This window comes from Jaculus jaculus, chromosome 9 (assembly GCF_020740685.1).
Source record: "Jaculus jaculus isolate mJacJac1 chromosome 9, mJacJac1.mat.Y.cur, whole genome shotgun sequence".
In the NCBI taxonomy this organism is placed as follows: Eukaryota; Metazoa; Chordata; class Mammalia; order Rodentia; family Dipodidae; genus Jaculus; species Jaculus jaculus.
In genome coordinates, this window is record NC_059110.1 from 22,417,728 (window position 1) to 22,444,470 (window position 26,743).

Below are 26,743 nucleotides of genomic sequence, written 5' to 3' on the forward strand. Positions count from 1 at the left end.
AGGCAATGGGAAAATTCGGGTGTTGAATCCCAGGAGAAACAAACATCTAATGAACTCAACAGAGGTCTATTTTCATTCTTCAGCATTATCTTTTCTTCCATGGCGTTGCATTCTCTTTATTATTAATTTATCGGTGTGCGTGTGTGTGTGAGGGGAGTGCGTGGATAATCATGTGTGCATCTGTATGTGAATGCAGCCACAAGTGCGGTGCATGGGTGTGGAGGTCAGAGGACATCGTCTGAGCATGGCCTCGCGGGTCCACCCCATGTGAGGCACGGCTTCTCTCAGGCTCACCCTTCAATTGTTCTTCTGTGCTGTGCTCCCTGTGAGCTTCCAGCAATTTTTTTTGTCTCTGCTTTTTGGTTTTTGTTTTCTTAAATTTTTTGGTTTATTTTTATTTATTTACTTGAGAGCGACAGACAAAGAAAGAGGGAGAGAGAGAGACACAGAATGGGCGCGCCAGGGCCTCCAGCCACTGCAAACGAACTCCAGACGCGTGCGCCCCCTTGTGCATCTGGCTAACCTGGGTCCTGGGGAATTGAGCCTCGAACCGGGGTCCTTAGGCTTCACAGGCAAGCGCTTAACCACTAAGCCATCTCTCCAGCCTGTTTCTGGCTTTTCTTTATGTGGACTCTTAAGGCTTAACTCTAATATGCGAACTTTAGAGGCAAGTGCCTTATCCATCAAGCCATCTCTCCAGGCCCTGTGTAGCATTTGTATTAGTGGCCAATCAAAAACTTGTCTTCTGTACAACTGATTAAAAATTATTTATTTATTTGAGAGAGAGGGAGAAGAAGAGAGAGAAAGAGAGAGTCTGAGAGAGAGAGAGAGAGAATGGGTATACCATGAGTTCTAACCACTGCAAACGAACTCTAGACACATGCACCACCTTGTGTATAGGGCTTATGTGTGTCCTAGGGAATTGAACCTGGGTCCTTTGGATTTGCAGGCAAGTGACTTAACCACTGGGCAATCTCTCCAGCTCAAGATTGATGTTTTTGATGGAATGATTCTACTCATGATTAAGATCTATCTACCCCTAGAGCAATAATATGAGATGATGGTGGTTATTACTATGTAATAAGATCAAAGAGACACCAGCCCTTCTTAGTGGATAGCTGCTTAGAAAGAAAACCCAAGAAGACATCATGCTTTTCTTTGGTACCACAGCACCTGGAGACCAGTCCCAACTACTGGTTTTACCCATCTTCCATTTTCTTTTCATCAAGCAGGGACACAGTAAGTATTCAGGTCTATGGTACAAATGTGATAACAAAAGGAGGACTGCTACTATGGAAACCTACCTGATGGCCTTTATCGTAAGCTCCTTGTTATTTGAGTGCTAGTGAACTGCATGTAATAAAAGGCTGATCGATGTTAGGCATCAGGCTTCTGTGCAAAAGCACTGATTATTAACTTTAATGAATGCCTCGAACATTGCAATCTGAGGCAGCATTATTTTTGTTCAACCTCATTATTAGGTAAGCACAGGGAATAGTTAAGATATACTTTGAATTACAAAAGCAGGAGTCAATTCAAGGCCAACTCCCACCATTTATCTCAAGCAGACAGATTGCATAGTTGGTTTAAAGATGCATATATTCATAAATAAATTGTTAAAGTCAAACTAAGGGCGATGACCACTGACAGGTGCATTTCAGTTTAAATGTCTATTTTTTCTTCTATTAGGTGCCTTCCTCAAAGAAAAACCCATTCAGAAAATTAGTGTACAGTGTTTTAAATGTAACTTTAGTTTTTTGTGTGTGGCTATTTCAAAGAAAGATTCATTTGGTCAAATCTAGGCAAAATCCCTACTAACTCTATGTGTGATTAAAAACTTTGATTTTCCATAATTTAGTAATTTGCAGAAATGTGCATAATCAAAATATTAACTAAGTCATCAAAAAAAAGTCTTTGAAGGTAATAGGGAGGCTAGCAAGAAAGCATTTTCATCATCTCTATGTGGCCATTTCCAAGGCTATATTTAAAATCCTTAATAGCATCCTGGTCCCCTTCCCTTTACCTGTGGATAGTTGAGTGAACAGCCTCTTGCTTTACACAGTTTTATTTAAAAGCAATCACTTGAGGGGCTGGGGAGATAGCTTAGTCAGTCAAGTGCTTGCCTTGCAAGCATAAGGACTGAGGTAGATCGCCAGAAATTATATAAAATTGCTGGCTGTGGCAGGGCATGCTTGCAATCCCAACAATGGGGAGGCAGAAATATGAGGATCTCTGGGGGTTAGTCACCAGCTTTTCAGCTGACATAATGAGTCCTGTATCAATGAAAGAACCTGTTTCAAAAAAAAAGTGGGGATGGAGAGGTGGCTCAGTGGTTAAGGTGCTTGCCTACAAAGCCTAATGACCCAGATTCAATTCCCTAGCACCCATGTAAAATCAGATGCACAAAGTGGTGCATGCATCTGGAGTTCATTAACAATGGCTAGGGGTCCTGGTGCCCCATTCTCTCTCCCTCCCTCTCTCTCTCTCTCTGCTTGCAAATAAATAAATAAAATATTTTTTTAAAGGTGGACTTCATTCTGAGGCATAACACCCAAGGTTGTCCTCTGGCCTCCAAACACAGGTGCACACACATATCATAATAGACACACAGTAAACTATCATTGGACAGTAGAATACCCAATGTGGACAAAGAAAGAAAATGAGACTTACTAACTGATAACTATTTCTTTTTATTTTTAAAAACATTATTGATTTATTTATTTGAAAGAAAAAGAGGGAGAGAGAGAGAGAGAGAGAATGGGTGCACCAGGGCCTTCAGCCGCTGCCAATGAACTTTAGACACATGTGCTCTCTTGTGCATCTAGGGGATGAATCTAGGGTTTTAGTGCCAAGAGGCATGCCCTTTGTTTCTCCCACTCATTCATAAATAAATAAATAAATAAATAAAGCATAAGTCAGTAGTAAAAAGAGAGATTAAAGAATTCTGCCTAGAGCTTGTATGTATGGTAGTGTCCACCTTCAATCCTATGGTTGGAAGGCAGCAGTTGGAGGACAGCTGTGATTTCAAGACCAGTTTAGGAATACATGGTGAGTTTCTGGTCAGCCTGGGCTAGAGTGAGACTCTATCTCAAAAACAAGCAAACAAACAAAAAACACAAATAAACAAAGAAAAATGTCCCAATGGAGACTTACAAATCATGTAAGATTCATCTACCTGGCATATGGCTTTTTAAAAACCACTTGTCTTTTTCATATAGCCAAAAGAACAATTTCACATTGTACTCAAGTTAACTATTTCTTTATTATGGATTTTCTTCATTTTTTTATGGAATTTTGGTTAAGGTTCAGTACACATGGTTGGGTACTTTGGGCAACAAAGTGAGGTTGAGGGTAATTTGCTTCTGGAAGGAGTTGGCATGGAATGAAGCCTCTCTGGTGCACTGACAGCTTCTTTGAGCTAGTCATTCCTCCAGGGAATGAACAGATCAAAACAGAGTCCGTATGACAACTCTTGGATTTCTCTAGAGGAGGCTGGCAAGAATTTATGAATGAATTGCCACTTCTTTTCCTGCACTTTTCAAGCTGAACTATAAAACAGCTGGACTATGCCATGGGACTCTGCTCTTTCTTATCCATCATTGTTCCAGGCGAGCCTCATAGGGCCAAATTAGTCACCATTCTTGCAAAATACTCTGTATTTGTTCCTGTATTTACGCATCACTTAAATTTATGTACGATCTTAGATGTGACTTATGCGTTTAGTTTTTCTACTGTCATAATTTCAACTCAAGGAAAAATAAATCAGAAAACAGAACATAAAGCAGACAAAAACTCCAGAAACTTCAAACTAGAAAATACAGATTATTAGAAAGTTTTAAGCACAAGGATTGGCGTAATAAAATTTGCATTAAAAATAATATCTCTGCCACTGGCGAGAAATGGCTTAGTGGTTAATGGTGCTTGTTTGCAAAGCCTGACAGCTTAGGTTTGATTCCCCAGAACCCATTTTAAGCCAGATGCATCTGAAGTTCATTTGCAGTGGTAGGAGACCCTGGCATGCCTCTCTCTCTCTCTTTCTTTCTCAGTCTGTCTATCTCTCTTACTCTCTCTGCTTGCAAATAAATTAAAAAAAAAAAAACTAAAAAAGAAAATCTCTGGCCCAGAAATAGGAAAAGGATGCGAGGTTGTGCCATTAAGATTGCTGAAGGGGTTGGCATTGCTGGGAGGGTGTGGAAGAATGGCGCCTATTGAGCAAGGCACAAAGGAGCGTCCATAAAAGAGCAACTTGGTGGCATACAGCGAAGGCAAAACATCCCAGCCATTCACCCAGTCACCAACACTAAAGAACCCCTTCAAGGAAAAACATGACAAGGTAAAATAAAAAGGGGTGATGGCGAGAGTGGAGGCGGAATTCCCGTAGCAGTGCTGGAAGGGCAGTTAGATGTGCTGGGTCCTCCTTCCTGTCCCTGCGGCTCACTTTCCTGGGACTTTCAAGGGCTAATTCCTAGTCATCTGCAAAGAGACACTTTATATACTCACTCCCATGGGGCAGCTTTTCGTGGTCTTGTTCGTCTGGGGTAGGAAAACTTCTGGGCTATCTGAATTTTACTTACTTCTCCATTTAGAAGTAACTGCTTTTTAGTTCCTTGTGTCCTTCAATAGACCGACAGCTCCTTGAGACCAGAGTCCAGGCTTCTTTCTTTTTTTTAATTTTAGAGAGAGAGAATTGGTGTGCCAGAGCCTCAGCCACTGCAGTCTTACTCCAGATGCTTGTGCCACCTAGTGGGCATGTGCAGCCTTGTGCTTGCCTCACCTTTGTGCATCTGGCTAACATGGGATCTGGAGAGTCAAACATGGGTCCTTAGGCTTTGTAAGCAAGCACCTTAACCGCTAAGCCATCTCTCCAGCCCCTAAGCTCCTTTATACTGCTTACCTAGCACAATGTCCGACATATTTCAGAAGAGCCCTGTTTCAGAACTCTGGCCTCCATCTACGTGTGGGAGAACCAAAATATTACAATGATATAATGATAAAGAAGCACAAGGTAGATGCTTCTCTTCCTCTGAAAAGCACTGGGGAAGCGAGTCTATTTACGTGTATGGTGATATGACACTAAGTTTCCCTTGATATTTCCAGTCATCTCAAACAGTCCTTTGACTTTAGGTTCCCTTGACCCTTGTCTATGGAGCTCAGCTCTTGTGCAGATGATATCTTCACTGAATTGCTTAGTATATTGGGCATCAGTTTTCACTTTGTGTCTTCCAGGAGCCCAACACTGCTAGATGTTCTGAGAAAGACAATTTCCTGGGAACTAACTCCTGGTTATTGCCCTCTGTGGAAATAACACGGTGACAGTGAGCCCAGGCAGGACCACAAAGATGCTCCCGGAAGCCCTTCCACACAGCCTTCTCTCAGCTGAAGGAGTGCTCTCGTGCTCCTAGAAGCCCAAGAAGGCCCACACCAGGAAAACGCAGAGACTGTTAGCAAGTGAGATCATCCTCTCCTTGAAATTTTTTAATTGTCTGAATGCAATCATGTCCCACACAGATGGACCCCACCATGGAGGGTGGCAGGTGAGGTTTCTTCTTCAAGTAATCAGTTGGCAACTGAAGTAAATCAGGTAGGTGTGTGCAGTATATGACATACTACATATGTGTGTGTGTGTGTGTATATATATATATATATATATATATATATATATATATATATATATATAAAATATGTTGTATGTAAGTGTGTGTATATAGTGTGCATATACATATATTCTTTTCCTATACTTTACTTTCATTAACTTTTTATTTTTTTTAAAAAATTTTTCATTTATTTATTTGAGAGCGACAGACACAGAGAGAAAGACAGAGGGAGAGAGAGAGAATGGGCGCGCCAGGGCTTCCAGCCTCTGCAAACGAGCTCCAGACGCGTGCGCCCCCTTGTGCATCTGGCTAACGTGGGACCTGGGGAACCGAGCCTCGAACCGGGGTCCTTAGGCTTCACAGGCAAGCGCTTAACCACTAGGCCATCTCTCCAGCCCTAACTTTTTATTTTTTTAAGATATTTTATTTATTTGCAAGAAGAGAGAGAGAAAGAGAGAGCGAGAGAGAAACTAAAGGCACTCCAGGGCCTCTTGTCACTGCCAACAAACTCCAGTTGTGTGTGCCGCTCTGTGCAGCTGGCTTTATGTGGGTACTGAGGAATTGAACCCGGGTAGGTTGTATTTATTTTCCTCTCCTTACTTCATCTCCCATTGGTTTAGACATGCTGTGATTACAGACAAGTACCGCCACATGCCCGGCCTTACATGGATTCTGGACACCTAAACTCTTGTTGGTAGGCTTTGCAAGAAAGTGCCTTTAGTTATTTACTTGGGGGGGGGGGAGGGAAAGAGAGAAAGAAAGAGCACAGAATATCAGCACACCAGGGCCTCTTGCTGCTGCTATTGAACTCCAGATGCATGTGCCACTTTGTCATTTGGCTTTATGTAGATACTGGAAAACTGAACCTGGGTCATCAGGTTTTGCAACCAAATGTTTTTAGCCACTAAGCCATCTCCCCAGTCCCTTTGCTTTTATTTAAAACTCATATAGGGTTGGGGAGCTGGCTCTGTGGTCAAAAGTGCTTGCTCTGCGAGGCTGCCAACAAGTTAGGATCCCCAGAATCCATGTAAGGCCAGATGTGTACTGGTGCATGTCTGTAACTCCAGCAATGGGAGACAGAGTCGGGAGAATCCTGAAGCTCACAGGCCAGCTACTCTGGCCTTCTTAGCAGCAAACAAAGAGACCTTGTCTCAAATGAGGCAGAAGGAGAAGATCAATATTCTGAGGCTGTCCTCTGCTCTGCACATATGCACGATGGCACACAGCCACACGCACACACATGCACACACACACCAATAGTAATAATAATAATAATTAATAAAACGCATATGCTCTCATAATTTTTGTTCTTTTTAAAAAACTTAAAAAATATTTTTAATTATGTATTTGCAAGCAGAAGAAGAGATCCAAGAATGGGCACACACGGCCTAATGCCCCTGTAAACAAACTCCAGACACATGTGCCACTTTGCGCATCTGGCTTTGTGTGGGTACTGGGGAATGGAACCCAGGCCATTAGGATTTGCAAGCAAGTGCCTTTAACTTCTGAGCCATCTCTCCAGCCCCAGTACCTTTCCTTGTCTGTCTGTCTATCTATCTGCCTTCCTACCTATCTTAGGCTACCGACTGTAAGGACATTGCCTATGGGATTTTCACTGATGTTGTTTCTGAAGATAATTAACCCTTTGAATTCAGTAGGCAAGGAGGTTCTAAGTGTTTTTTAAGATCTTCTCAGGTGCTAGTATTTCTCTTGCTCTAGACAATAAGGGGAACAGACTTTGGTGGAACAAAAGTAACATGGCAGCAGCTAGTTTTGGAAATCCTCTGGTGGAAGTGAACAGGGGAGGACAGTAGTGTCTCACGGACAAGCTGAACCAAGTGTGAGGACTCACAGGAGGTCTTCCAGAGAACAGCCCCTTACGGCTGGGGCCTGGGACCTGAGGAAGACTGGGAGGCAACAGTGGCAAGAATCACCGTGGGAGAGGAGTGGGCTGGAGAACAGCAGGGAGGTGGAAGCTCGTGAGCTGGGAGGAACTGATGGTGCTTGTCAATCAGAGAGGCCACTATGGCCGGACTCAAAGCAAAAGGGAATGAAGGGGGAGATGGAGGCCAGAGAGTCAGTGAGGGCCAGTTCATGCAGGACCATTTTAGCCAAGAAAAGGAACTGTGGACTTAATCCTTAGAACCAATGAGGAATCATCTGCATACTTGGAAGCAAAGAAGTGGCATGTTTACATCTGTTTTTAAAAGATTACTCAGTGATGGCTGGGAAGATGGCTCAGCGGGTAAAGGGCTTGTCAAGCAAACATGAGACCTGAGTTCAGATCCCCAGGCTGCATGCAAAATGCCAGGTGTAGTGATGTGTTCCTGTAATCCCAGTGCTGGGGAGATGGTAACAGAATTCACGGGGCTCACTGGCTACTTAGTTTGGTCCAAGTGATGAGCTCTAGGTTTGTCAAGATACCCTGTTTCAAAGAGAAAGGTGGAGAGTGACTGAGGAAGACTCCTGATGTCAGCCTTGGCCATGACATGACATGCACAGCGCACCCTACACGCGAGAACACGAATACACATGCGTGGGCACCACACACGCGATTGCTTAGTGAGCTGTGGATCAGGGGCTTATGGAGGAATGTTAGTTTTATGCTATGGTTTGGGGGAGGCTGCTGTGAGCTGGTGTTGCCCATGGAGACAGAGCACAGTGTGCAGCTTCTAAAAATACCTTGGAAGTACAGAAGTCAGAGATTGTTGAGCCACTGGCTGCCAGTTGTAAACACAGGAGAGAGGACTTGAGGCTGTTTTGTGGGTTGTTGGCATGAAGAACTGGGTGTGTGTATGTGTGTATGTGTTGATGCTAGGGAGATGCAGGTTTGGGGGTGAATTGGGAAAATCAAGTACAGCCTGAGGTTATTTTGAGTTGATCAAGGAGTAGACATGGTGTAGGCTCAGGACAGCCCATGAGCTGATCATCTGAGAGGGTGGTTTTGTGCTTGCAGAGGGGGCAGGCTGACTGAGGGAATAATGGGTACCAGCAGAAGGGGACCTCGAATTAGGATCTGCAGAACTCCAACCTGGGGTCAGGGACAGTGGGACAAGCCAGGAAGGGAAGCTGAAAGGGATCACCTACGGACCAAGGCTGGGAGGTCTGCTGATGAGTAATAGGGAGACAGTTGTATTTCAAAAGTTAAGGGAAGATAGTGTTTTGGGAAGGAAGGATTATACACCAACTGAAGGGTTAGGAAGATGGTTAAAGGTGATTGCATGCAATGCTTGCTGGCCTGGGTTTGATTTCCTAATACCCAGGTAATGTTAGGGGTATACTGGCACATGCATCTGGAGTTCTTTGCAGTGGGAAAGGCCCTGGGTGCCCCCATACTCTCTCTCTCTCCCCTTGCAAATGAATACATAAAAGTATATTTTTTTTTTAAAAAGAGCTGGGTGTGGTAGCACATGCCTTTAATCCCAGCACTTGGGAAGCAGAGGTAGTAAGATCACTGTGAGTTCAAAGGTACCCTGAGAATATAGAGTGAATTCCTGATCAGCCTGGACTAGAGTGAGACCCTACCTCAAACAACAACAACAACAACAACAATAAATAAATAAATAAATATAAAAAGTAAACTAAATTAAAAAAATACCCCTTGAGATATGGATTTCAAATCCAAAAAGTCACATGGTCCTTGCTCAAGGTTTTACTAATGAAAGCATAAGCCACACTGAAGTGGGTTAATAAAAATATAAACAATACAAACTGTGGGCTAAACATTGTGTCATGTTTTGCAGGCTGTTAATACTATTCCAGTGAGGTAGGCACTATCACCTGACTGCAGATGAGGAAACTGAGGCAGAGAGAGGTCAGGTAACTCGCCTGGGTCATATGGCAAGAGCAGCACGTGGGCAGAGACAGTCAGGCCATGGATTCCCGCTCGCGAGCAGCACATGACCCTGTCTCTTATATGTGTGGGCAGTGCAGCGACAATGTAGAGAAGTCTTTGGAGCAGCCGGATGTGAGGGACTAGGTGGAGCAGTAGTTGGATGTCCATGGGGACTGATCCTGGAAGAGCAATTTTTGTAGGGTGGAGGTAATTTCCAGGATGAAGCTGAAGTTAAAGAGAAATGAGGTATGGCCAACAGAGAGGTTCCAGGTGAGGTGGGGTGGAGTGGAGGCAGGCATGGGGTTGAGGAGCTGCCTGAAAGTTGTTGAACCTTGGAGAAAATGGGTTCGGGAAGGAAGCATGCAGAAGGCATTCAAAGGAGTTCCTGGTGGAAGTCCTTCTTGTGCTCTGTGAAATAAAAGGCCGAGGATATCTGCCTTGAAGACTGGGGAGAGTGAGGTGGAAGTGGGAGGGTGGAGAAAGATGTCTATATGCTAAAACTGCTGGGCATCAAACAGTCTGTCATTCTTGAAGACCAAAGGGAAAGGCTGAAATGGCATGGCAGAGGGAGAGGATCGCAACCTGGTAGGAAGTAGCTTTAGGGGAGCAAGTCTAACTGTACCTGCAAATTCACCAAGATCTCCTGGAGTGACTTAAAACCAAGTTTGGGGGCAGGAGAGGATGAAACTCCAGTGACTGAGAATTGAGGTGGATTTTATATACCCAGGCTCTTCTGTCCAAATGTAGATCTAAGAAACTGATATGACCTATGCCCCAGTGAACACTGGCCCTTAATTGTCCAGATAGACCTTTATTTTATTTTATGTTTATTTATTTGAGGGAGAGAGAAAGAGGAATTTGAGAGAAAGAGAGAGAGAGAGAGAATGCGTATACTAGGGCCTGTAGCCACTGAAAATGAACTCCAGACGCATGTACCACCTATGTGCATCTGGCGTATGTGGGTACTGGGAAATTGAACCTGGGTCCTTAGGCTTTGATGGCAAGTGCCTTAGGGGGTTAGCTAAGCCATCTCTCTAGCCCCAGATAGACTTCTTGTTAGATAACAACTCACAGCCAACAAGGGGCTTGTGAAAATAAGTATTTAGAATAATAAGCACTGATATTCTTAATGCTCAGGGGGAAAGCTGAGTTCTGGAAATAGCTTAATACATGGGCCACAGCATTATTTCAAAAAAAATTATTTCATTATTCCTAGTAGCCTTCAAAAAGCCACAATCCCCATGAAGAAGGACAAAACCAGTAAGAAGAGCATAGGATAAAACGAAAATAAGATGAGATTGGCGGGAAAGTGAGAAAGATAAAAAGAACTGGAGCTTTATTCATTGTCTTGGTAGGCATTCAGCGTGTCTTTCATTCTCTCCACAGAGAATGAAAAGCATATTCATTTTCTAAGCGTCCCTATGTTAATGCTTATAAGTCAGATAGGTGGCATTCATTCTCATTTTGTCGGGGGTAAAAATGAAGGCAGGAGAGGATAAGGAATTTGATCAAGGAGTTCAGGAAGAAGGGAACTGAACAGGAACAGCTGAATTCAAAGATCTGCATATTATCTCCCAGAATAAACCTAGCAGGCTAAGAGATGAAGTGTTTTCAGATGAGTGCTGAGCTCTGGCCCACGTGACTCATATTCTCAGAGTGTGATAAGAACAGCAATGGCTCTCCCATCAAGTGCCAAGGTAGTGGCGGCCACCACACACCACCCTTCCTCTGATTCATTCAGCAATCCTGCCTGCTGAGTCTCTTCATTCTCTGTATTTTTTAAAAAAAATTTTGTTTATTTTTATTTATTTGAGAGCAACAGAGAAAGACACACACACACACAGAGAGAGAGAGAGAGAGAGAGAGAGCGAGAGAGCGGGAGAGAAGGAAAATGAATGGGAGCGCCAGGGCCTTCAGCCACTGCAAACAAACTCCAGATGCATGTGCCCGGTCCTGGGGAATCGAGCCTTGAACTGGAGTTCTTAGGCTTCACAGGCAAGCTCTTAACTGCTAAGCCATCTCTCCAGCCCTTCATTTTCTTTTTTATTTCAGATGGGGCAACTGAGGCCCACCGACACTGATTCACTTGCCGTGTTAGTTTTCTGTCCGGGTTAGAGCCCGTGACCGCACACTCTGTGGTGTGGAACAACACAGGTTTGTCTTACACTGCTGTCAGCTACAAGTCTCACACAGATTGAGGCACTAAAATCAAAGCACTCACAGGGCTCTTTCTTCTGGAAGCTCTAAGGGAGCAATTCATTTCCTAGTCCTTTCCACTTTCCAGAGGCAGGCCATGTCCATCCCATATGGTCCCCTTCTTCTATCACCCAAGCTACGCAGGAGGCCTTTTCAGGCTACATCTCTCCCTAACCGCAGCTGGGAAGGGCTCCCCACTTCTGAGTACTCGTGTGGTGGACTGGATCTTCCTGTACCAAACAGGCTGATCTCCCCAGACCAGCATCCTTAGCTTCATCACACCTACAAGGGTTCTTTTGCTATATACCATGTGAGGTAATATCCTCACAGGTTCTGGGGATCAGACATAGCTATTTTTGATGATAGGGCAGACATTATTTTGCCTTCCACACCAAGGTTATAATTTATTAAAGGGGCTGAGTTGATGTATTTGGCTAGGAAATTCTGTTGACGATACCTTCAAAATATATGAAGAATCCTACCACCACCATTTTTTTTCTTTTTGTTTTTTCCAGGTAGGATTTCACTCTAGCCCAGGCTGACCTGGAATTCACTATGGAATCTCAGGGTGGCCTTGAACTCAAGGCGATCCTCCGAACTCTGCCTCCCAAGTGCTGGGATTAAAGGCGTGTACTACCATGCCCAGCCACCACCACCATTTTTAACTTAATTTTTTAAAATTTTTATTTATTTTTTGTTTTTTTGTTTCTTTTTATTTATTCATTTGAGAGTGACAGACAGACGAAGAAAGAAAGAGGCAGAGAGAGAGAGAAAGAGAGAGAGAATGGGCACACCAGGGCCTCCAGCCACTGCAAACAAACTCCAGATGCATGCGTCCCCTTATGCATCTGGCTAACGTGGGTCCTGGGGAATTGAGCCTTGAACCAAGGTCCTTAGGCTTTATAGGCAAGCATGTAACCACTAAGCCATCTTTCCAGCCCTATCACCATCATATTTACATGGGGTCCAAACTGCTTCATCTCATCTCTCATTGGTATTAACCATATCTCCTTCATCTCCTCTTTCTATTCTACACGTGCTCCCAAGTCTAAGTGCTAAAGACTTAACCAAGGCCTCCTTCACGCTAGGCAAAAATTCTATCCCTGAGCCCCATCCTAACTCCCCCAGTACATTATAAATACAGTAGTCATAACAGTCCTTTAAAAACATCTCAGGGGCTGAAGAGATTATTCAGTGGTTAAAGGCATTTGCTTGCAAAGCCTGCCAGTGTGTGTTTGATCCCCCAGCACCCATGTAAAGCCCATGCACAAACTGGTGCATGCATCTGGAGTTCAGCTGCAATGGCGAGAAGTCCTGGATAGCCCGTGCTGTGTGTGTGTGTGTGTGTGTGTGTGTGTGTGTGTGTGTGTGTGTGTGTCAAATATGCATAAAATAAAATAAATAAAAACCATAACATAACATAAATAATTAAAATCCTTCCAGTGACTCCTCCTAATTGTGCATACATATATTAGAGAAAGTGAAAGAGGCAGATGGAGAGAGAATAAGTGTGCTAGGGCCTCTGGCCACTGCAAACGAACTACAGATGCATGTGTCTCCGTGTGCATCTGGCTTACATGGGTACTGGAGAATCTAACCTGGGTTCCTTTGGCTTTGCAGGCATGTACCTTACCCACTAATCCATCTCTCCAGCCCAAGTTAACTGTGTTCTAAGTGGCTATCCCCACTTTTCTGGCTAGTTCCACTTCTTATGACCCGGGCCGTAAGGCAGAAGTCCAGGTGTTCACTGGTGTGTGGGGTACGGACATGCGAGAGCTGCACAGGCCTCACAGGACTTCTGAATGGCAGTTTCCTGAACTGGGAGATAGGGCTGCGTCTCTTCAATCCCCCCACCCTTGACCCTTGATCATGGAGGCCCACCCTCAGTTGCTTGGTGCTTGGAAACCCTTGCCTAGAGGCTGGACTTGTTGGTGGGCCATCAAGCCAGCCGAATGCTACATCTGTGTCAAACAGGATCCACATGTCATTCACTCATCTTTAAAAGATGAAATGTTGGAACAACAGGGTGCCATAAGGAAGATTAACAATACTGCTTCCTAAACCTGATTCCTTCTTCAGCCCCAAGATTTACCAGGGATTCTGTCCTGATTTCTCATACTTCTTTCCTCAAAGTCTTCACAGGACCCACAATCCTCAAAGACCCCTCTCCCTTTCCCCAGCTAGACTGGGGACAGAGGTTAGAGGAAGAAGAGTGGCTTTGGTCATAGGTGATATCATATATGTTTTCAGTAAGACCTTGAAAAAAATATAGAAAAATTTCAGCAAGAAAACAAAACAAAATAAAAACCCCACTATTATATGGCTGAGAGATGTTTGATGGGAGAATGAATTCATATAAAGAACACATTAGAATTGCATCATGGAAGATAGACCACACTTCATTCTGGTATCATCTTATTTTTGATGTTGGAAAGTTATTTAATCAAGACATTTGGGAGAATGAGATTTGCAATAAGGAATCTATGTAAAATCAGTGGAGCCATGAGACAATAAAAACAATACTTTCGGGCTGGAGAGATGGCTTAGCAGTTAAGCGCTTGTCTGTGAAGCCTAAGGACCCCGGTTCAAGGCTCGGTTCCCCAGGTCCCACGTTAGCCAGATGCACAAGGGGGCGCATGTGTCTGGAGTTCGTTTGCAGTGGCTGGAAGCCCTGGTGCGCCCATTCTCTCTCTCTCCCTCTATCTGTCTTTCTCTCTGTGTCTGTCACTCTCAAATAAATAAATAAAAAATGACCAAAAAAAATTAAAAAAAAACAATACTTTCATATCCCTTAGAATTGTTTCTGTGTGTGTGAGATGTGTGATACGTGGTGCATGCACATGCATTGCAGAAGTGCATGCCCTATGTGTGTGCATGCAGAGGTCAGAGGAGAGTGTTGGGGGTCCTCTCATTCCTCACCTTTGAGACAGGGTCTCTCCCTCAATCCAGAGCTGCTGTCAGTCCATAAGTCCTGGCCAGTGTTTGCGCCCCACAGACTGGGGCTCCGGATGTGAGTGGCCATACCTGGCTTTTACCATGGGTTCTGGGGAGTCAAACTTGGTGGTCCTTCGCAACGAGACCTTCATGTTTAAGTGGCAAGTGCCATTAATGGTGGAGACCCCTGCCCCCCAGCCTGTCATTTGTTATCTTTTAAGTGAACACTGAGTATGTGAGTAAAAAATGAGTCAATGGGGTTCAAAGGATTTAGCGTCATAATGAAAGTTCTCAATGCTGGAAGAGAAAACGTTAGGTGCTTTGTGTTGAAGAGTTTCTCAGGACAAGAGAAAACAGAACATTTTTTTTTTTTGAGGTAGGGTCTCACTCTGGTCCAGACTGACCTGGAATTAACTCTGTCATCTCAGGGTGGCCTTGAACTCGTGGTGATCCTCCTACCTCTGTCTCCCGAGTGCTGGGATTAAAGGCGTGCGCCACCATGCCTGGCTACATTTTTTTTTTCCCTGAGAAGTTGGCATTGTTCTCTGGGCTCTGCATAAAGTGACTGAGTCCTTATAGCCCCTGTGGGGTACGTCTTATCCCCTTCCCTAGCTCACATCTGAGTAAGTTGGAGTCCAGAAAGATGAAGCAAAGGCGTGGAGGTCCACCCTGGGAAATAGGCTTAATTCTTACACTTGGCTATGTTTCTTTAAGACACACAAAAGCCCCAAACTCCTGTAATAGGTTCACCCACAGAATTACTCTTCACACAGGAGGATGTAGTGCGGAGGAGGGGGGAGGGGTGATGGTAGTTAAAAGAGGAGGCGCTGAGTCACAAATCTGGGTTTGCATTATAGTTTTGGCAACTGCCCAGTGGCTTGTCCTGGACAAGTCCTATAATACTCTGAATGTTAGCTTCCCCTCTGTTTTGTTGTTTATTCTTTTTATTTATTTGAGAGTGGTAGGCAGAGAGAGAGAGAGAAAGAGAGAGAGAGAGAGAGAGACAGAGGGGGAGAGAGAGAGAGAGAATGGATGTGCCATGACCTCCAGTCATTGCAAAAGAACTCCAGATGCATGTGTCACCTTGTGCATCTAGCTTACGTGGGTCCTGGGGAATCAAGCTTTGAACTGGGGTCCTTAGGCTTCATAGGCAAGTGCTTAACAGCTAAGCCATCACTCCAGCCCTTCCCCTCTGTTTTTAAAATGGAAGAGAAATGCCAATCTCACAGAGCTATTCTATGATCTCGGAAAAGCGCTTAGCATGGCAGCTGTCTCTGAGGAATTCTGATCCCTGACCACCGGTGCTCCATTAGAGACCAAAGAGACTCCTGTGTTGTACCCAGCATGAGACAATGTGGATCTTCTCACTTATTAGGGACAATCCTGCAAATAAGGAACAGAGAAATGTCTAGAGCATGATGAGAGATGTACAGGAAAGGCATTAAAATCTGCCCATAAATGGGCAGGAACACGTTGGTTTTCCAAACGTCCAGGCAGGTGGGGACAGAAGCACGGTGGGCAGGCAGAAATAGTCACAAGAGGAAGTCTGGGTGACCTTTGGAATCTAAGCTCAAACAGGACTTGGATGAAGTTGAGCCTATAGGCTCAGTAGGTGCCAGGGAATGAGGCAAGGGGAAGGTATAGCTTCACTGCTTTCTCAATAACCATTACTCCAACCTGGGAAGAGGAGAGGCCCACACAGGGGAGACTATGAGAGTGGAGAGCAAGTTAAGAGTCCAAATGGAGCAGCAGACAGCCAGCCTGGCCAGGGGCCCCGAGGTACAGTCAGCTCACCACGCTCAGTGTTATAAAGGAGACCCATTTACTTTACAATTACCACATGATAAGAAGAATGCTTTCTTCCATCTTGGCATGAGGTCCTGGAATGCGCAGTTACAACACTGGTATGCTATCAAAAGATTTCATTTCCTGAACCTTTCACTCTTGTGTCATTGATACGTTGGCCCCAACACAGCCTGGAAGGGAGCAAAAGCCAATACCTTTTTGATAACAATTAAATCCCTGGATGTATATAATGTGATGTGACGCGAGGGGCATTGTTTAGTTCTTGGCAAAGCCATGAATGCCTAGGGCAGAACACCAAAGGAAAAAGTCTACTTTGAAAGCTTTCTCAGAACAAATCTGAGGGAATTCGCCAGTGAATGTGAATACATGTCCAAACAAGTCCTGGATTGCCTAGGGAGTGCATGGGGCTGGCAAGCCTCACTTGGCATGAAGAGCACAAGTAATGCTTCATTTTAATGCAGGGTCTTGGGGGTCTATAATGAGGACTACGTGGTATGTCCCATGTGTCTCTTCGGAATGTGGGCTGATTGTATACACAGTGGAAGAAAGGTCATCAGAAAAACATGGTCCCTGCGATCTCCGTGGCTCTATAAGATAATTTAATAGCATTTAAATGAAGCCTCAAAAATTTACCACAGTTCCAAGAGAAAACTTCCCTGTCCCTCAGGTAATAAAACAGGACAGAGAAATGAGCCTGTATTTAGGGTAGGGATGGAATAGGAAAGGTGATTTTTTTTTTTTTTTTTTTTTGTGGAGGACGATTTTTTGAGACAGTTTCACTCTAGCCCTGGCTGACCTAAAACTAACTTTGTAGATAAGGATGGACTTGAACTCATACTGATTTTTCTACCTCAGTCTCCTGAGTGTTGGTATTGAAGATGCATGCCATCACACTTGGCTTATAAAAGATTGGTTTAAAAATGCGTTTATTTGGCTGGAGAGATTGCCCAGTGGGTAAGGTGCTTGCCTGCAAAGCCTAAGAGCTCATGTTTCAATCTCCAGGTCCCAAGTAAGCCAGACACACAGTGACGCAAGCGCATAATATCGTACATGTGCAAAAGGGGGCACACATGTGTGGAATTCGTTTGCAGTGGCTGAAGGTCCTGGTATGCCTATTCTTTCTTTCTCTCTGCATCTCTCTTTCTCAAATAAAAATAATGTACTTATTTATTTGTAGGGAGAGAGACAGAGAAGGTGAGTATGGGTGTACTAGGGTCTCTTGCCACTGTAAAGAAACTCCAGATGCATGTGCCACTTTGTGCGGCTTGATGTGGGTACTGGGGAATTGAACCTGGGTCAACAGCCTTGATTTCTAAGGTAAAGCTTAAGGCAACTCCAGACAGTATCCCTAGAATGAATGTGTCCCTTCTCTACTTGATTCTACTGAAAGCCAACAGCCATTCACTCTGAAGTTCACTGTATAAAACACATAAATTCATCTTGACGACATGATGTTATCCACATTTTCACTAGTGAGCCTAATCATCTGGACCTTTTCTATCAGAGAAAGTCAACATTTAAGATCTTGGGTGTGGGAGGGGGGATGTTGAAAGTGATTAGGTAAACAAATTTTTCCCCAGTCCTTGGGAACTGTCTTTTGCTAGTAGATGGAGTGACAGATTAGGTGAATGTCATTGTTGGCTTATTCCAGGGTCCATCTCTGGACACCCCTTAACCCTAGCTGTATGTTGTGACTTCCTGTCAGCGCTTTTCTTTCTTCTCAGGCTAGGCTTTATGTGATTATCTATGCAAAGTGTGTGAAGACCTGCATGGACTGGGACTTTATTTTCCACATTATTTTCTTTTAAAAATGTTTTATTTATACATGTATTAGACAGAGACAGAGATAGAGAGAGAAAGAAAGACAGAGAGAGAGAGGAGAGAGAAAATAGGCTTGCCAGGACCTCTAGCCACTGGTTTGTGGGTTTTGGGGAATTGAACCTGTGTCCTTAGGCTTTGTAGGCAAGTGCCTTAACCTCTAAGCCATCTCTCCGGTCCAGGGCTTTATTTCTTCTCCAGGCTGGTTAGAGCAAATGTCCCATAAAGACTGGACCTCCCATAGACCTCCAGGATTCGGGCAGGATTTAGAATAGTTGGACAGCCAGACATGGTGGCACACGCCTTTAAATCTCAGCACTCGGGAGGCAGAGGTAGGAGGATCTTTGTGAGTTCAAGGCCAAGCTGAGACTACATAGTGAATTCCAGGTCAACCTGGGCTAGACTGAGACCATACAATGAAAAAAAAAAAATCGGGCAGTGCTTGAAAGAATGCTATCCAGTGTGTCAGGCTAAAAGGAAGGGATGGTGGCCTAGAACTCTGGACGAGAGTCACACGAGGTAGACATACTGGCGGGAGGAACCGCCTCTGTGTGAGATGACATTTCAAAGAGGACTTGGAGTTACAAAGAGAAATAGAACAAAATCCTCTATATTAAGATAAATAGCTTTTGCCTGGTGTGGTGGTACACGCCTTTAATCCCAGCACTTGAGACACAGAGGTAAGAGGATTGCTGTGAATTCAAGGCCAAACTGAGATCACATGAATTCCAGGTCAGCCTGAACTGGAGTGAGATCCCACCTCAAAAACAACAACAACAAAGAGATAAATACCTTTTGATGTATTAATGCATGAGAAAAGCTAACATTAATGTGAAATAAACTCACCAGGTTAAATCTCTTATCAGATAATGTCACCTCACTCTTGGAACTTCACTGTGCCCAATATAACACATGGAGATTTCCTGTGTGTGTGTGTGTGTGTGTGTATGTTATATAGTAATTTCCATATATATATACATACATATATATGTGTGCATGATTGCATACATGTGTGCTTACATATGTTGGACACCAGAGGACAACCTAGAGTGGAATCCTCAGGAATGCCACCCATCTTGTTTTTTTTTTAATTAATTTACCTTTTAATTAACAACTTCCATGATTATAAACAATATCCCATGGTAATGCCCACCCTCCCCCCACTTTCCCCTTTGAAACACCATTCTCCATCATATCTCCTCCCCCGCTCAATCAGTCTCTCTTTTATTTTCCATCTTTTTTTTTTTTTTTTTTTTGAGTTAGGGTCTCTCTCTAGCCCAGGCTGACCTGGAAATTCACTATGTAGACTCAGGCTGGCCTCGAAGTCACGACGATCTTCCAACCTCTGCTTTCGGAGTGCTGGCTTGTTTTGAGATGGTCTATTATTGGCCTGGAGCTCATCAGTTAGGCTAGACCGTCTGGCCAGTAAGCTCTGGGAATCTCCCACCTCCACCTCCTGGTGTTAGGATTACAGGCACACACTACCATACCTGGCATTTTGACCTGGGTGCTGGCAGTCAAAGTCAGGTCCTCATGCTTGCCAGGCATGCACTTTACCCAATGAGCTGGCTCCCCAGCCCCTGTTGTATTTTGCTTACCCCAATATTAAAAACAAAACAGTTAAATACATTCTTTATGTGATAGGCTATTCTGCAATAGAGTTTAAAAATTCATACAAGTCTATCTTTTCACTTGCTTCCTGTTAAGTTTAAAGCTATTGCTCTAAGAGATCATGTCTTTTGTTTTCATTTATGTTTGATGCAGGCCACCCTCAGCAACAACAAACAACAAACAACAACAATCTCAAGCAGGAAAAAAAGAAACACCAAGCCCATAAGCTATAAAACTAGAGTCCAAGAAAAACATTTAGTTTGAAAAAAGAGTTGAAAAATGTAGTCTTGGAAGCACCACTGCTTACACGGGATTGTTCAACAAATTCCTGCTGTGTGAGGTTTGGCAAATATTTCTAAAAATATAAGCATCTGGGGAAACGAGACAAAGCCCAGGTCTTGGACCAAATGAGGCCCACAGTGTGAATCTGTTAGTGATTATAACCGTAATGCAGTATGGGCCCAAATTTAGCATGGTGGAATCGGCTACAATACAAAAGCTTCCCGTGGTCCTTACCATAGTAAATAGCCCACAGAGAAGGTGCATATGGCGGCGAGTCCACTGCTCCTGCTAGGGTACTGGTGGTGTGACGTCCTCATCTCGATTAATATAAAGGGCAAAACCGTCGTGTGCTGAAAAAGAACAGAGAACACAGGTTCTTAACATGGCTGTTTTACAGTCACTGACTCTCCAGAACAGAACAAGAACAAATAGACTGACTGTCGACACCAAGCCGCCTATGGCCCCCCAAAGGAGGAGACTGGATGTGAAAAGACATGTTGCCTCTGCTCTCCACTGGTGTTTGCACCTTAACTTTAGAAGGATTATTTTATTCACTATTCATGATGGGAAATTTTGATAACGTAAAAAGATGTTTAGCAGGCTGGGGAAATGACTCAGTGGGTAAGAGCACTTGTCTCACAAACGGGGGTCTGAGAGGGCCCGATAGCTCCCTAGGTCAATTCCCCAGCCCCCATCGAAAAAGTTGGGTGGGGTCATGCACATCTGCAGCCCTTGTCTTTCTGGGAAGGGGACCCCAAAACTATGGCTCACTGAACAAAAGTGGCAGCTCTGGCTTGAATGGGAGACTCCTTCTTAAATAAACATGTAGATTAGCAACAGGCACTTGATGCTTTCCTTTGACCTGTGCATATGTGCACATGGGTCATGTATCTGCACACACACATGCATACAGCACACACACTACATCACACTCCACACTATAAACACCCTTACACACACACACACACACACACACACACACCCCAAAAAAATTTGTAGCAAAAAGACTGGGACAAAAGAAAAGAATAAAAATAACCATGGTTTCAATCTGTTGTATGCACTATATTTTTCCTTTCTGTTCACACTTTTTATACACAGTTAAGATCAAACCATGCATGCAATTTTGTTTTAGATTTTTATCGCAATAGAAATGTTGATAGGCCATTTTAGAAATTCTTTTAGAGATTAGTGCTGACTATAGCTGCCTAAAATTCCACTATGTAGATGTTCTATGTTTTGTTTAACAAATTTCTGTTCTTGGGCATTTAAAAGTAAAAGATTTTCAGTCATTCAGATATTTAAAATGTCAAGAAGGTCATGATAACCATCTTTTATTGAATTCTTTGAAGGTAAAATTATTTCCTTTAAATCAAAGGTTATGATGATCTCAAGACTATTGATTCATCTTGCAAAGTTATGCACAGACCAGCACAAGGTAAGAAAACAGTATTAAATTTGTTTCCAGAAAGGTGCCAGTTTGTATCTGCAATGCATAGATTCCCAGGTGGTGTCTGAAAAGAGAATCCCAAGAAGTTAAATAGAGTATTTCCTTTTGTTATTTTTTGACCTACTGGCTATTTTACATACCAAACACAGTGGACCAGGACAGAAAAGAGTTGGACCTCATCCAAAAGTCAAGAAGGGAGGTAGCAAATTCTTAAATTCCTCAAAGAATAAATACTCTTGTTATTGAAATCTAGTGGATAGACACAGGAGCCTGAGATCTTAGATAAAACTAGGTCAGGATACACACACACACACACACACACACACACACACACACACACACACACACTCCACCCTCTTCCAACTCTGGAGACTTCAAGAATTCAAAGATAGCAAAACTAAAAATGGACTCACACCAGGTGTAAATTCTATTTATTCCCTCCTGAACAGCCATGAAAGAATCTTTGTCCTGCTCTGGCTGGATTCTTTATACATTCAGGACATTGAACATTACGATTCGCAAACTCTAATATATGTTTTAGTAGGCATTGGCAGGTGAAAAGCCTGCTGAGGATATCAAGGTAATTATCTTTGGGGCAACTTATGGTTTGCAGTCAGAGGACAAAGCCATGGTCGTGCAATGAGTATTAAAATGCTGCACTTTCTTTGCTTCAATGTTATCCTCTAGGTAACTTCTGTGAGCTGCAACTCATTAGCAATTAGCATGACACTCCAAGAATGTCAGGTGAGAGATTCCAAGTTCTATATTTCATCGTTTATCTTTTCACTACTGTCACTGTTGTTTTAAAACAGTATAATTAGCTCTGTAGGGAACCATGTAAAATGCACCATGTGCTAATACAAAGACAGAACACACTTCTAAAGATTAAAGAATTTATAATCCAGTTACCTCAGATGACATTGGCTGGGAATTCCTCCAACGTTTTAAGATGGCAACAATTGTTTTACAATATAAAATCGAAATGCAGAGTGTGGTAGTTTGAATGTATGTCCCCCACCCAATCGATTCAGATGTTTTATTCAAGCTTATAACTTGGATTTTCAGCTGCCTAGCTGGACGAGTTATCACTGCGGGCAGATTCTGGGGTCCAGCTCTAAGGTGTCACTGGGAGTAGGTCTGAATTCCAGCTTCAGGGAGTTCCCAGAATGAGCTTGCTCATGTGCTGTGCTCACAGCGGCGGTGGTGCTTCTCTCTGCGTGGGCTTGGTAAAGGGGGTCAGCCTCTTCTTCCATTATGGAACTTCCCCGGGACCTGTAAGCTTCAAATAAATCCCTTCTTCCTCCTGTAAACTGTGTCTGATTTGGAGGTCCATCCCAGTGATGTAGAGCTAACTACAATACGTAGCTAGGGGCTGAGGAGATGGTTCAGTGAGTAAGTACGCTTGCTACTCAATCACGGGGATCTGAGTGAAATGCCCAACACTCACAGAAAAAGCTGGGCATGGCCTTGCATGTATATAGCCTTAGTGCTTGGGGTGGTTGGGGGGCAGGGGTGGAGACAGGAGAGTCGCTGGGGCTCTCTGGTCAGCCAGTCTGAAAAATGGCAGCTCCGCGTTCAATGAGAGCCACTGCTGTCTGAAGGAAATAAGGTGGAGAAGTGACTGAGGAAGACATCCAATGTTCTCCTGCAGGGTGTGCACATGTGTACACACCATGCCCACATGTACGACACACATACTACAAACATACACACCAAAAATGCATAGCTAACAATAAGACTATTTTTGGAACGGGAAGAAAACCCTTACAAATCACACTTTTACACCAAAGACCACGATGTCTCTGATGGTGTATGTGGTTTATAGATGACAGTGATATTTTTGGCTCATTACTATGGAGAAATTTCTAAAGTCTAACTCTTCATTTGTTAGTTCAAAGTAAGAAGAAAATAAGTCATTTCCTATAAGCATATATTAATATAAATAACCAACTTGAATATACTTGGTTGCCCAGTAAATTATTATTTTTCCTAGCTTACTGATTATCACATATTATACTTGGCAAGGGTAGGATATACTGTGCTGACGTCAGGCAAGAAATATATTTGAAAAGAAGGGAAGATCTTATCAAATCATTCCAGCATGGGCATCCTTTAAATGAAAGAGGAGCAACTTGTTATGCCTCCATGGCATAACCCCTGGTGAGAGGTCTTGGTGTGGCTCACTGCACATGGGTAAATCTGGCCAGTGGAAAATACCAGGGCAAACATTTTGTTGTATCAAGGCAACAGGTTATCATTCAGAATTCTCATGGACAAAAGATGGTACAGCTCACCTTGTAAACATAATACAAATTATGTTTACTTATAAATGGTAGATATTGACAAACATAAAGACACTGCCAAATATTTATCCCAAATATAAATGTTGCCCCATATTTATATTTTGTTTGTATTTATTTATTTATTTGGCAGAGAAAAAGAGGGAAAGAGAGAGGAGAGAGACAGAGAGAGAGAGAGAAAATGGGTGTGCCAGGGCCTGCAGCTATTGCAAACAAACTCCAGATGCATGTGCCACTTTGTGGATCTGGCTTACCTGGGTCCTGAGGAATTGAACCTGGGTCCTTTGGCTTTGCAGGCAAGAGCCTTAACCACTAAGCAATCCCTTTAGCCCACCCCCTGTTTATAACTAAAGCATCGGAATTGAAAAACTGGTAAAACTTATGCACAGTCATTCTGACTTCTAAGTAGCTTCCAGAAGCTTTGCTAGAACTTCAAAGTTACAGCCGCAAGGAGGGTACTTAGGTCAGAACTGCCCGTTCGGGAAATCGTGAGCTTATCTAGTCCTGCCATTACCTCAATGACTCAAGAGGACTAGTCATTTCCAGCTGGGTTCATTGGCTACATACAGTCGTCAATCTTAGACTTTTCTCACTGCGTTCTCTACAGCACTTAGGAAAGACCAGCGCACACAGGAACACTCCAGGCATGGGCCATGTTTTAAGAGGATGAGACCAAAAAGGCTCAGGAAGTTTAATTATTTTGTATAAGATAAAAAAGCTCCTAAGTCTAGAGGGAAGACTCAAAATCAAGTGCGTTTGCAGCCTGCTACAAATCCCATGCTCTTTTCTCTTTTTAAATCACATATGCATACGTGTGTGTGTGCACATGCGTGAGTGTGTGTGTGTGTTTTCCTGAGTATTCAAAATAGAGCCTCACCTAAGCCAGGTAAGCTCTCTCACTGAACTATGCCTTTTTGTTTTTTCCGGTTTTAATTGTGAGACAGGTTCTCACTAAGTTGCCTCAGTTGGCCATGAACTCTCACTGTAGTCCACACATTCTTGAACTTGTGATCCTCACGTCTCAGCCTTGCACAGTTGGGATTACAAGCCTGTGCCACCAGGCCCAGACTAGAACTGTATTTTTTTAAAAAATCTATCAGGGCTGGAGAGATGGCTTAGTGGTTAAGCGCTTGCCTGTGAAGCCTAAGGACCCCGGTTCGAGGCTCGGTTCCCCAGGACCCACGTTAGCCAGATGCACAAGGGGGCGCACGCATCTGGAGTTCGTTTGCAGAGGCTGGAAGCCCTGGTGTGCCCATTCTCTCTCTCCCTCTATCTGTCTTTCTCTCTGTGTCTGTCACTCTCAAAGAAATTTTAAAAAAAATCTATCATAGCTGAATAATCTTTGACCTAATAAACCTATGGTAGCCTATGATGGGAGATAATATCTAATGTCTCTCAAGAGACCACAACTTTTTTTTTTTTTTTTTTGGTCAGGACTCAAAAAGAAACAAAGATAGTCTTCATTATAAAAACCAAACAAACAAGTTGCTGTGTTATTTCTGCTGGTACATGATCATGCCAGTGCTACTGACAATAAAATCAGCTAACCTAGTGGTGTGACAACAGGAACCAATGGCTGGAAGCAGACTCAAAAAATGATCGATTTCCTTAAGTATGCATAGTGTGGAGTGCATTTGCAGTGGTCCTGACGTGTTCACTCTCTCCCCTTGCAAATAAACTTAAAAAAAAGTTTTAAAAACCTACAGTGGGGTGGGAAAGATGGCTTGCCTGTGATGCCTAAAAACCCAGGTTTGATTCCCCAGTACCCACATAAACCAGATGCACCAGGTGATGCATGCCTGGAGTTCATTGGCAGTGGCTGGAGGCCTTGGTGTACCCATTCTCTGTACCTGTCTCTTTCTTTCTCTTTCTCAAATAAATAAGTAACAAATAAAATATTTTTTTAAAACCACAGTGTTCTTAGGTAGGGTAAGATCCACTCTGGACAAAAATGGAGCTAGAATTTGCTCACCAGCCGGGTTTCCTGAAAATTGCATTGGGTTGTTTGCTGTATCTGTTCTTATTGAAGACAGGGTCTTGCATAGTTTGAGCCTTAAAATCATTATTTGCATGAGAAGCTGGGTTAAATGAAGGCTTCTCGAAATTCTTTCATAAAAATGAATGTTATGAGTTTCACTTGAAGACATAAGAGCTGGCTGACATTAGGTAGAGAAGAAACAAGGCCCATGATACTTTTAGGGGCTGCAAAAATAATTAACTCTGCTTAAAGTCAAAAGGAAAACATACAGCTTCAGAGCTGAAGATTATGTTCATCACCTTCTACCAAACACTTATAGAACACGACCCACTAATGAAGAAAGGGATCCATGAATATAAAATGTCCAAAATTCAAAACATGGCCTTATACTAACTACCTGCTTAAAAACCAAGACAAAAAGCACTTTTTTCATTCAACTCATATTTTCCTTAAATAAATATAAAGGGAACCTATATAAACTATTATTGGAATATAAAGATAAGGTAACCACAAAAATATAATAAAAGGGGGAGGGTATTACTATGGGATTTTTTTTATAATCATAGAAAATGTTAAAAATTAAAAAAATAATAAAAAAACAAGTTAATGTTAAATGTTTGCTAGACCTTGATTATGAAGCCTCTGATGTGTTAAATAGCCATGTTAGTTAGTGTGAGAGGTACGTCAAAAACACACTAGTGTGAAACAGAGACTTTCCTAAGTGGAATCAGGGCAAAGGTAAGAGAGATTTACCTTTTTACTATGTGACTCAATTTTATTTAATGCCAAGTCTATATGTCCATAAATTATCTTGTATACCACCAAGGTCACTGCTCTAATTTGGATTTATCTAATTTGGAATATCCCCCAAATAGCCACGTTAAAGTCTTTGTTCCCAGCGTGGAGGCTGTAGGAAAGTAATGGGAATTTGAAGAGGTGGGG

The 26,743-nt window shown here is 43.1% G+C and overlaps 1 protein-coding gene across 2 annotated transcripts in view; it reads right to left on the reverse strand.

Moving 5' to 3' along the window:
* Positions 1-26,743, reverse strand: part of Aig1 (androgen induced 1) — a 271,089-nt gene that overhangs the window by 30,648 nt on the left and 213,698 nt on the right. For both annotated transcript variants that reach the window (XM_045158658.1, XM_045158659.1), the window contains exon 4: positions 20,311-20,426. In XM_045158658.1, coding sequence (XP_045014593.1) covers positions 20,311-20,426 — 116 coding nt within the window. The remainder of the gene's footprint in view (positions 1-20,310; positions 20,427-26,743) is intronic.